This window comes from Emys orbicularis, chromosome 1, assembly GCF_028017835.1.
Source record: "Emys orbicularis isolate rEmyOrb1 chromosome 1, rEmyOrb1.hap1, whole genome shotgun sequence".
Lineage (NCBI taxonomy): Eukaryota > Metazoa > Chordata > Testudines > Emydidae > Emys > Emys orbicularis.
Genome location: NC_088683.1, coordinates 42811692 through 42824584, shown reverse-complemented (window position 1 = coordinate 42824584; position 12893 = coordinate 42811692). Strand labels below are relative to the sequence as shown.

Below are 12893 nucleotides of genomic sequence, written 5' to 3'. Positions count from 1 at the left end.
CCTGTTATTTTTGACATCTCGCATTGTTATTAAAGTCAAGCATGCAACAGTTGGAAGTTGAAGCTTGATAAACTTGGGCTAGAAATAAAGGCACACATTTTTAACAGCGAGGGTAGTGAACCATTGGAACAATTTGCCAGGGTCCTGATGGATTCTCCATCACTGGCAATTTTTAAATCAAGATTGGATATTTTTCTAAAAGTTAAGCTCTTGTTCAAACAGGAGTTATTTTGGGGAAGTTTTGTGGTCTGTGATATATAGGAGGTCAGACTCAATCAGTGACCCTTTCTGGCCTTGGAATCTATGGGTATGGCTACACTTTAAGCGGGGGGATGATTTGCAGCTCGAGGAGACATATTCCTGGTAGCTCCCAGCAAACTGGCACAAGAATGGATCCTTGGTCTGGAAATCACACACCCCAGCTTGAAGTGTAGATGTACCCTACGTTTCTAAACATCATCTTTCACATCCTCTCCCTTCCCTTCCTACAAAGATAAAGACCAGACAAAGTTTGCACCAAGCACCTTGATTAGTATAGAGTGTAACAACAAGCAACCTCATTGCAACAGCTGGAATCTAACACCTAGTTCCTTGGACAAACAGCTGGCAGAAAAGAAAAAGAAAAAAAAATCCCCATATGATGTTGGTGGAGATATACAAACATAAAAAACCAGAACTGTAGCTTGGCTAATTTGTCAGGAGACTGGCCGAGGATCAGGGCCTCTCTCTTTGGTCCCCAATTTGCTTGCTTCTTGCAAAGGAATTGAGACAGAAGGATCCCATGAATATCAATCAGTTTATGTTGCCAACCAGATTATCAGCTAGGCTTATCGACCCGTGTGTTTTATGTGGTTGAATCAATATTTTTTTTTAAATTGAGCAACAGCAGCATAAAAACCCAGCTACTGTTCAGAATCTTTTTGTAACCACTTTATACATATATTCATACCTGGACTATCTAATATATGGCCCATAATTTCATCACAGATTTCCACTTGATAAATTGCACATGCAGATCTAGCAAAGTATGCAACCCTTGCATTTAGTAGCTCCAGAGTGCACATTAAAGTAATATTGGACATCAGACTACAGGTTCAAGCTGTTAAATAGAACTGTTATGGTTCGAATATGGGTGAATAACATGTATCTTGAAAATAGTGTGGAACACAGATTCGTATGGTGGTGATCACTGACTTTAATAAAGCTACATAGATTTCATCAGCTGAGCATCTGGCCCCATATGTAGTGACATTTATTGAGCACTAATTTCTTATCTAGAGCACAAACTTCTTGGGGCAAGGACTATGGGCCTTATGCTCACCTCTGGAGCTATGTGGATTTTCACCAGCTGAGAATCTAGCCCCAAGTCTTCCTGTAAAGTATCATGAACCCCTATGGTGTTATATTAATGTTAAATATTAATAATTATTATGTTTCTATTCTGCTTGCATAAAATCACTGGGAATATTTCCTAAAATGGCACTGAAATAGGGTCTGATCCTGAAGCCTTTAATCAAGCAAGTTGTCCCACTCATGTCAATGGGGCTACTCATGTAAGGGTCGCAGAATCAAACCTTCTGAGTCCAGTCCAAAGTGCAAACATTAAAAATCATCCTATGTAATTTGTACATTAAGGGCATTTGTGCAAGGTCTATAATTAAATGTAAGAGAGATGTCGCCTTCTTTCACCAGCAACTGTGTTACATCAATTAAATGAGTAAATAGGAGCTTTCCCCAGAGGGGTGCCATGTGACGCTATATTGATTAAGTCTGCAGCGGAACGTTATTTGCAATCTTATTGCATAATGGAAATCAGGAGTTAGCTGTCATGGCTTCAGAAGACAAATTACTGGTATCTGAGACAATTCATAGGTTTCTTTCCTTCTTGCTGCTCTCAATTCACAGCTAATACATGTCTTACAAGGCTTAGTTTCTTAAATCAGTCTACTACACTGTCTTCAATAGTAACAAAGAGTGGAAGTGGTAATCTAGGTGACTCTGCATTAAGAAAGGCATTAAAGTGACCATTACTTCAGAGCTATGCATTATTTAATAGGTTCACCACTTCAAAAAGGGCATCAATTAAAAAGAGATACATTCAACAGCCAGTGTGATTATTACCAGTAAAGACAGGAATTCAACCAGGCATAACTCAAAAGAATAAAAGGCTGTTATCAATATAGAACATTTTACAATCTCGTTTGTGTACCTTGACTTTCAGAGTTAGCAAATAATTTGACCGGTGCAAGTCTCACGCTCTCAAATTTTCATAGTGACTGTGGCCTGAGATCAACCCGTTGCCTACAACACAGACTTAACAAGTCTCCAGTGCACAGGCTGCTTCTCAGCTGAAGTGTAAAGCCAGAAGAAAGGACAGAAAGAAATCCCCCTTAAAATGATTGAAAACATATTCTACTCCAGCTTCAGAGTGCCTCAAGAAGACATTCAAGTTCTGCTAGGGTGACCAGATGTCCCAATTTTATAGGGACAGTCCTGATATTCAGGGCTTTGTCTTATAGAGGTGCCTATTATCCCCCACCCTCTATCCTGATTTTTCACACTTGCTAGCTGGTCACCCTAAGTTCTACTCAAATTCCTTCCTTTCTTATGATTTTTTCAACAGTCAAACATGCACCAAAATTAATAGCTAACAAGGAAGATAATAGTTTTCAAAATGGTTATAGTAAGCAAATTGTTGTAGCCATGTTGGTCCCAGGATATTAGAGGGACAAGGTGGGTGAGATAATATATTTTATTGGACCAACTTCTGTTGGTGAGAGAGACACGCTTTCAAGCTACATGGAGCTCTTCTTTGGGTCTGGGAAAGGTACTCAGAGTGGGGAGGGCCCCAGAGCCCCCGCTCCAGCTTGAGCCCGAATGTCTACACTGCAATTTTATAGCCCCAGAGCCCGTGACACTCTGGGTATGTCTATGTTGTGATAAGAGACCTGCGGCACCGCTACACTGGCCCAGGTCAGCTGGCTGCAGGGCTATAGAACTGCGGTGTAAACACTTGAGCTCAATAGTCTCGATAGTACACAAGTGCCCGTTCCTGCACCACTGAACTCAGTGGGTTTATATGGGTTTCAATGGGCACCAAGTCTTAAGGAAATTAGATAAGACGTTTTAATGGAAGGAATCAGCATGAATATTAACAGGCAATGGAACAGTAACAGGTTCAGACAGAAGCTACAGCCACTGTGTGTACTGGAAGCATCTAGTGTTCAATTTACCATTATCTGTTTACCATCAAGCAGAATTTAAAATTAAATGTTAGCTGACCAATCACTTCCAACTGAGTTTATTGATTAGAATTCATTCATCCGTCCATCCAAATTGACAAGTGTAGATGTGGCAGGCTCACCTTTCAACTGTTTATACTGTAGAACATACTAAAGCACACTGAAGACAAAGAATAGTATGTCAACACAACTCTTGGACTGAAGTGATCTGCCAAAACTGGTAACTAGTCTGAATAGAAAAAATATCACCTTGTGAAATTTACGGGAGAGATTAAGATTTCAAGAGAAGAGACAATGCTTCGTAACACTTCATTTGACTAGACATGCAAATCAAATCACTAGTTTATTACAAGCATATTTTCCCATTTAGAGAAATTATCTGGTCCTCCTACAAATGGATTTATATTTAAACGTTTCATTTGATTGTCTTGGAAATATGCAAAGTGGGTCAGATCTAGTATTGAAGAACATAGAATTAAATACAGAAAAAAGATTAGCAATGACAAAAAATAAAGAATTAAAACACAGCCAACATGCCATTCTCGCCTCATTCCAACAGACTTCATTTTTCAGTCATAATCAGTTTATTGACAAAGTACTACTTGTAATGTTTTGGGGGTGCTTGTCACAGTAAGACATCATGGGCCTGATGGTCTATTGTCTTGCAGCTTTGCGTAGTCATTTATACATGTGCGGAGTGAGTGCAAAATGGTATCACATCAGAATGGTAGCATTTTACAACCACTGTGCACATACATAAATAATACCACAAGGTGCAAAGCAAGAGTGAATCTGGCCCGAGTATAACTTTCATGTTATTTTTATATTTAACCTCCTTTTTTCACTAAGACCAAATTGAAAATATTTCTAGAAAGGTTATTGTATCCCATTAGGTGAAGATATGTACCCTCTTTGCATATTGGGCCTGACCCAAACCCTTTGAAATCCATGGAAGCAGGCTCATTTTGCATGCATAATGTATAGCCTGTTATATTTTCAGACTTTCTGAGTCAAATTCATCCATGGTGTAATTCCATTTAAGTCAGGGGAGTTAAACCAAGGAGGAATCTGGAAAGTATAGTCTGTAACTAGTTAAACAAAAATTGGACTCATTATGTCCATCCAACAGCTGTGAAATTTCACAAGTTGAAAACATCAGTGGACTTTGGAATAGGCCTCATGTGAGAAGGGGGTCATATTATCACTAGCATGTGACATATCTCATTGAAGCTAAAAGGCACAGTCCCTAATTCAGCAAGGCACGTCAGCACATGCTTAAATATGTAAGAAATCTGACATCTATTCACTATTAACTTTAAGCTTTATGTTAAATGTCAATAAAATGTCAATAAAACTTCAGTCCTTAATCACTTTAAGTGCTTTTCTGAATCAGGCCATAGTGCATACCTCATTTTTATATATAAGTATGTTTACGCCAAGAGATACTTCTTCCATTTGGAATTTTTAGCACAGTAGATTTTAATAAACTGTATGATATCACTTTAAATAGCATGACATATGAGGATGTGAATATATCTGTCTCAAACTGCTCCCCAAAAAACTGGAACTAAAGTACTCAAGAGTATATGCCAAGTCTATCTTACATTCTTGACTGCAGCTGCTTGTGTTTCAATTAAAATCCTTACTTTAACAAATACATGTCTGCAGATACAGGTATGCAACATTTACAGTAACTGCACCACAGCTGAGGACGATGAGTAAATATTTCAAGTGAACTGGCCTAACATTTATCCCAGGCTTTGAACAGTGAGTTCTCAGCTAGTGGGGCAACATAGTACAATTGTCCCCTTTTTTGGTCAAAACACTTCCTAGATGAGGATCCATTTGTCCCAATATGGAGCAGGTACAAATCCAATATAAAACACTGGCCTGTGAAAGTATCCCTGGGATTCCCTGTTACGCCTTTCAACTCTCAGATCTGATGGTGAAATAATACAGGTGTGATAGCCAATTTATAAAACTTCATACCCTTAGAATTTTTGTTTTCAAAATATCCAGCATGATTAGCCTGATTTATGGTCTAGTTACTTGCCAGATACTCACCCCAAGACAGAAAAAATTCTTAAAAGGACAACTCTGTTTTCTTTTAGAAAGATCATATATTTAATAATGGTCCTAACTCCTAGCAGATTAGATGAGACTCTATATAGGGGTGTAACTCCTGGCAGAATTTTCCCTTTTAAGAAAACAGTTTCCCTGAGATGAAATTTAACTACTGAGTTCTAGACCCTTGAAAATACTAAGTTATGAAGCAAACATTGATAACCCTGGGCCAAATCCTGAGCATCTTACACACATGAGAAGCCCCTTTTGCTCTATTGCAGTCAGTGGCGCTATACATGTAATCTGTCCACTGGACTAAACAGTAGGGCAGTCATAATATTAACAACTACACAGTTTGAGTGAAATCCCATAGTGTTTGCCCAGGGCTGATGTACTGAATGATTCCTGCAAGATGCTGAGAACTCGCAACACCTAGTGTAGCCAGCGAGAGTTGAGGGTGCTTAGCACTTCGCAAGAGGCACCCCGCATCTCAAAGAATAGTGCCTTCTATCATTGCTCAATGCTTTGTTTGAGAAATAACTAGGCAAGAACGTCTGATTTTGGCCCTTTATTTATGAAAATGGAAATGCCACAGTCATATTACTTATTATCATGATGGTTGGTATTTAAATGAAGAGTAGAAAACTTTACCTACCTTAAAAAGTCTTAAAATATTAGCAACCATGATGGATACAGAACTTGCAGCAGCACCTATTACACCTGATATCTTGTCTGGCTTAGTGAAAATAGGTGGGTCTCCATTAGCACATTTCACATCTGAACCATCTTTCTCTATCAAAGCTTGCACAAACGTTAAGGACTGCTCCAATGCATAAGTGTCCCTGGAACAAGTATCTAGGATCCGGACACCTAAAGAGATATTGGCAAGAAGATCGGGGTCCTTATTGATCTGATCTATTGCATATAGCATTGCCTCTAGTCTGTGGATCCCCTTCTCCTTCTTCAGCTCCCCACAAGGCACCCCTCTATCCCCTTTTGCATGGACAGGGAACAGTCCTCCCAAGATGATGTCCCCATCCAGTCGAATAGAGTGGGCATATTCCTGGCCATGAGTTCTTTGCATCATACTGAGTATCCAGTAGAATTTGGCTGTTAATAGGAAGAAACAATGGCAGGAGACGAGCCGCTTTCCTTCGTATACCATTTTTCCCGCAGATGTTGTTGCTATCCAAGACCCGAAGTTCCTTCTTGCTAAAAGAGGAGGTGGACCATTTGAAGCAGCACCTTCTGAAAGCTACCATCAGTGCCCAATAAGTAACAATATAGAATTGTGCCACAAGTAGAAAATAGATCTCAACAAAAGTTCTTAAAATACGTTTTACAAAAACTGTCCATCAGTACCATGGGTTAATTTATTTTGTGGTGAGGTGTTTTCAGCTATTGTAGATTGAAGTTGAAATATAGATTAATATCTATGGCTCTGATGCTGGAAGGAAGTCAACGACTCATGTCCTTGCATTTTGCCCTGCAGCTGAGGTACTCCTGAAAAATCAGTGAAAAATATTATTTAGTTCAGCAGTTTTGTGCTTGTCAACAGTATTTACTTTGGAATATGAGTTACATTGCATAGGTTTTACTTTCCACATTATGTAAGGGACTAATTCTTGGCCCACTGTGAATTTGAACACCTGGTTGCACTGTACTAAAAGCTGAGAGATTGATGATACCAGCAAAGCAGAAGCAACACTGAGGTAACAAAGCCTAGCTTGATGCTCAGTCAGATCAGTAATTTTTTTTATTTACAATTGCACTGCACGAAACATTTAGATACAAAGACTATATACCTCTTTGGGTTTTGTTCTGCAATATATTAAATCTCACAATATATTGTATTGGACCCATTCATCCTATTACAGTCTAAGGCTCTTCCCCTGCAAAGATTTACACTTAGTAGTCTCATTGAATTCAGCAGCCTACTAATGTGCATAAAGTTAAGCACACACTTGAGTTTTTGAAGCACTTGATAGTAACGGTGTTACTTCTCTGGCACAACTCATTTTCTGTTCAGTTCCATGTACATCTATAGTGCTCCATAAACAATAATAATTTCAAACTCTGAATATAGTTAATGGGAAAATAATAAGTTCCCAAGCCAAAGTTTCACAATATATTTAACCAGATAAGGTATATATTTTCAGTTATATTTTACTTAATTTGAGGCCCAACATTAACAGGGCCTCCGTTTTGTGCTTGGATTTGAGTGTGCAAAATTGGGGTGACATTCTTGCTTCACTAACACCAATTGAAAAACTCCCATTGATTTGAATGGGGCCAGGAATTCACCCTGTATCTAAAAATCAGAGTGACACTATCTTAAATATTTTAAGGTATCTATTAGCTTGGTATCTAAGCACCAGTAACTAACTTTGTTAACTTGATTGTGTTAGTTTTTTAGACATTTAAATTACCTAATTAGCACCTGTATTTTAAAAAGTCTAGCTCCAAATGCATTTTGTTACAAGTACCAAGGATATCATATTGGGGGGGGGGGGGGAGGGGTTAAGCCCCTTTTGTCTTAATATGACTTGCTATAATATAAATAAAAATGTGATTCTATAATCCCTTAAACTGATCATCTTCCACTAAATATTATTTTGTTCCTCAATTTTCTCAAAACAAATTTTACTCAAATCACAGAAGCTACAGAAGAATTCTAAAATAATGGATGTTTGAAGGCCTGTGAAAAAGATTCGTTGTAGAGTGTCATCTACGTAGAAGTAGCTCACCAAGACCGGTAACAAAACAAAAACTTGAAATTGAACCATGTATAATTGCTGTGAATAAAAGGGAATATTAAAGTGCCGAAGTGCATGAAGCACAAAACTTTCAATGCCTCTAAATATTTAGTTTGTTTGAATTTACTTGGGGATTGAATCTAAATGGATCGAAATCTGTGCTGATTGACATAATGTCATTGGCCTCTCTGTAAATATACAAGATATAAATGAATGCAGGCTTTAGCCCAATGAGTTTACTTCCAGCTTTAAAGACGGTAGGACAAAATTTGCTTTCAGTTACCCAAGTACAAATCTACATTGGAGTCAGTTCAGTTGATCCTGATTTACATCAGAGTAACTGAGGGCAGAAATTGGCTCAAAATATATTGGTGAGTACAAGAGAACCATTTCATCTTAACCATCCAGAGACAAGAGCGTCTCTACATCTAAAGTAATCTACAGAGATACTTCTTTACTGATCCCCTGTTCATTATGAACAGCCACGTCTTTAGACTATACATACTAGCACCACTTTTCAAAGATTTCAGAATCAGTTCTTTGAATTAACAACATTTAAAACAGCTCATATTTAACAATATGCTGAAATTTTGGAGGCAAGAGTAGAGAATTTAAAATGTCTCAGAATATTAATAAGAAAACCGCTGCTTTTTTTCCATGTGCCATTTGGCTGCATGGTTAGACCAAAGTCCATTTCTAATGAAGAATATTCTACTCAGAAATTGAAGTGTCAAAAATAGGTATCAATCCTTATACACATGTACAGTGGTAGGTCAAACACAGTGGACTTGACTTCTAAAGGATTTTTGGGAGTACAAGTAGGCCCAGTAGCTTATCTAGGATGAGTAAATTTAGAATAATTGGAAGGTTAAAAAAAATCTCATAATAAGCATTTTGCAATACTACATAATACTTGAGTATTAGTCATCATGCATTCTATCGTTCGATATGGTTAATTTTCAAAAAGAAGTGTGTATTTCATGATGTTAATGGCCATAACTTGCCTATAAAATGGAAGGGAAATTCTTTATAAAGCATTAATTTTAAATTTTAATAGATTTAGTCTTATTGTATGTCTTCTAAGAAATCAAAGCTTTTATTATATTGCCTAATTTATTCCTATCACATCACTTTGGCTATATTGATTAAGTTTTACAGCTATGTTGTTGTGAACCTGTATAGCTAAGTAGAAAGTTTTATTTAAATTCATTTCATTTTTATCAATGATTTTTAGTTATATGAAAAATATTGACCTTCTGTGCTATAAATCCAGACAATTGTGTTTCATGTTCAGAGTTTCCATTCAAAGTACAATATAATCCCTTTCTGACTGACCATAAATCTGGATTAATCCAAATGTGTTCCCAATTTACCAGGTTTTTTATAGTGGTAGTCAGTGCTCACTGGGAAATAACTTCAGAGAAGAAATGTACACATCTCCTCAGCACTGAGCATATAGATTCAAGAGTAAGTGCAACACAGAGCGTCACTTCAAGTCAACATAAAAGATCACAGGTTGCTTGCTCTTAATTGCCTTAAAATTGTATCCGGTAGTAACTGAATTTAAGTCCTTTTTAAAGCAAAGTTTACATTACAAATGTCCATAGATTATCATGTACATTCATTTTAATACATAAATAGGTGGGGTTAGGGTGGAGGGGGGAGATGGAAGCTTTTATCATGGAACTAGGATAATGTTTAACTTCTGAAAGTACTTCCTTCAGCAATCACCCAGATCTTTAAGAATATTACTATTTCTTGTTTGGTAAAGCATGGTTATAGAAGATTCAGGCTCAGTACAAACTGGAGTTCAGTGTTGTACTAAGCAAGGTCTCATGAATACTGCCATGACAGTGTGTGCGCATGCGCACTATGTAATAGGACAGTTCATTATTCTGATCACAAACTCATTACTTCTACACTAGTCAGTCTCGTTACTGGAGTTCATTAATATAAAGAACTCTAAATAATAAGCTGAAATGATAAATAATTAAATGGGTTAGGCAGTGGCTTTATTTTGGTAACAAAACTACTGAAAGAGTGACCTTTAATTTACAGTAGTGTCAGTAAAATGAATACAAATATCATGACGAGATCCTCCCACAAAAAATATTCTTAAAATCACATATGCCCACGCTGTGATTTCAAGTAGCACTCTATGCATTACAAATAGGGAAATATGTTTCCTCTAGTTCAGTGGTTTTCAAACTTTTTTTCTGCTGACCTAGTTGAAGAAAATTGTTGATGCCCATGACCCAACAGAGCTGGGGATGAGGGGTTTGGGATGTGGGAGGGGCTCAGAGCTGGGGCAGAGAGTTGGGGTGCAGGGGTGAGGTCTGCGGGGTGGGGCTGGGAATGAGGGGCATGAGGTGCAGGAGGGTTGTCTGAATTTGGGGGGCTCAGGGCTGGGGCAGAGGGTTGGGGTGCAGGAGGGGGTCAGGGCTCTGGGCTGGGGGTGCAGGCTCTGGGGTGGGGCTGGGGATGAGGGGCTTGGGATGCAGGAAGGGGTTCCTGCTTTGGGGGGGTTCAAGGCTGTGGCAGGGGACTGGTGCACGGGGTTGGGGTGCAGGATTACCTCAGGCAGCTCCCGGTCAGCGGCGCAGCGGGAGTGCTAAGGCAGGCTTCCTGCCTGTCCTGGCACCGCAGACCACACTGCGCCCCGGAAGCAGCCAGCAGCAGGTCCGGCTCCTAGGTGGAGGCATGCAAGCAGCTCCCTGTGGCTCTTGCTCGCACTGCCCGCCCAGCTCCCATTGGCCAGTGCTCGCAGCAGGGGCAGCGTGTGGAGCCCCCTGGCTCCCCCGCCTAGGAGCTGGACCTACTACTGGCCGCTTCTGGGGCGCAGCGTGGTGTCAGAACAGGTAGGGACTAGCCTGCCTTATCCGGGCAGCACCGCTGATGGGACTTTTAACGGCCCAGTCGGTGGTGCTGACCAAAGCCACCGAGACCCAGTGCCTTACATTCCGCGACCCAGTACTGGGTTTGAAAACCACTGATCTAGTTTCATGGATCTTTATCTCGATGACCTGTTTGACAGTTTAACAGAAATGACTCTTTACTGGGACTGTGTGAAAAGAGCAACTTTTTTCTATAAGAAAATATTGACAATTATGTTTGAGGCAATTTCACATTTCCCTGATTTCACTTTTCACAGCATTTTGAAGAGCTGATGAGGTTTTCATTAAATCATATCAAATTTTTGTTTTTAAAAAACAGTATTTTTGAGAAAAGGAGAGGCTATTTTTGCTCAAATTTATCTTCTTTTCAAGTGATAACCCAAAAATTGTTCAGATTTATGAAAAATTGATTTGGTTTCATATAACGAGAATGTAAAAACCTTCCATTCCAAAATTTTGGGGAGAGGATCTTGCAAGTATTTTTGACTTTCCTCTTCGTAATATGAAAATAAGATATTTATAGTAACAGACTGTTATCTTCCTAGTTTTTATGCTAACACCAGGGCCGGCTCTGGCTTTTTTGCCGCCCCAAGCAAAAAAAAAAAAAAACCTGCAGCGCGGCCGGAGCGGCAAAGCAGGGGAAAAAAAAAAAAAAAAAACCTGCGGAGAGGCCGGAGCCAGGGTGCAGGGGGACTCCCTGTGCTTCAGACGTGCACCGGATAGTGACAGGGTGGGGGAAGGAGTTGGGGGGGGGAGAGAGAGAGAAGGGGGGCGGCCAGGGCTTCAGTGGGGTGCTCGCTACACAGCCCCGACCGCCGCGCCGCCTGCTGGGAGGGCTCCGTGCCGCTCCGTTTGGCGGGGAGGGAAGGACGCGGGCTGCCCTGCCGGGCTTGCTACAGACCTGGCACCGGCTGGGGCAGACGGAGCGTGCAGCCCACTCCCAGCAGGGTGCTCCCATCCTCCGCACCGCCGCCCCCTACAGGGCGGCCGGATCGGCAAACAAAACAAACAAACAAAAGCGGCCGTGCCGCCCTAGGATTGGGCGGAATGCCGCCCCGTAGAATCTGCCACCCCAAGCACGAGCTTGCTTGGCTGGTGCCTGGAGCCAGCCCTGGCTAACTCTCATATTTTCCTGGGAAATATTTTCTCTTATACTGCACTATATTCAGTGATGAGAAAATATGTGAAGAGAACTATATATCATGTAAAGGTGTTGCCAGTTGAACACACCAATTTGAATTTCATATAAAAGCAGATTCTTTTTGTTAACAATGTAAGTGGATTGTAGAAGTCTTAGGCCCTCACTCTTAAAACCCTAACTTGAAGGAGTACCTTAGATTCTGGAACTAGAGGTGCTGCCGCACCCCCAGCTTCAAGTGGTTTCCATTATATACAGGGTTTACAGTTTGGTTCAATGGCCCTCAGCACCCCCACTATACAAATTGTTCCAGCACCCCTGAGGAGTACTCCTTATTTATAGTAGACCCATTTACTTCAGTCCTATGAGTAAGGATTTTATCACTTCTTCCTTGTGAGGGTACCCTTTACACAATAAAAAAAACAAGGCAAGTCACCATCAGCATCCAGTCCATATGAACTATTTTTTCATCATATGGCATGGGAGAAATGTCTCAGATCAGTCTATTTCAGACTCTTCTCAAGGCAACTTTAAATATTGCCAGAGCTTCTGCCTTCACATCCTACCCTGTGAATCTCCATCTTTTAAACAAGCTATCTTTAAAAGTCAAAACAAATCCTCTCCAAGTGTGGGCCTAATAAAAGCTTAAAGCTAATACATAAATCTTCCAAAGGAAAATCATAGTAAGCATTTCTCTCTGTCCCTGACTGATCTTACAACTGAACAAACTCTATCAATATTCACACCTTTCAGACTTGATTTTTCACCCCTGGTCTAACAGGTGAAGAAGACCAGTGAA

At 40.0% G+C, this 12893-nt stretch overlaps 1 protein-coding gene across 1 annotated transcript in view; it reads right to left on the bottom strand.

Annotated features, from left to right (window-relative positions):
- GRM8 (glutamate metabotropic receptor 8) overlaps positions 1-6471 on the bottom strand; it is a 482743-nt gene extending 476272 nt beyond the window's left edge. Inside the window, exon 1 of the mRNA XM_065419971.1 lies at positions 5962-6471. Within this exon, the coding sequence (XP_065276043.1) occupies positions 5962-6471 (510 nt within the window). The remainder of the gene's footprint in view (positions 1-5961) is intronic.
- Between the last annotated feature and the right edge of the window lie 6422 nt (positions 6472-12893).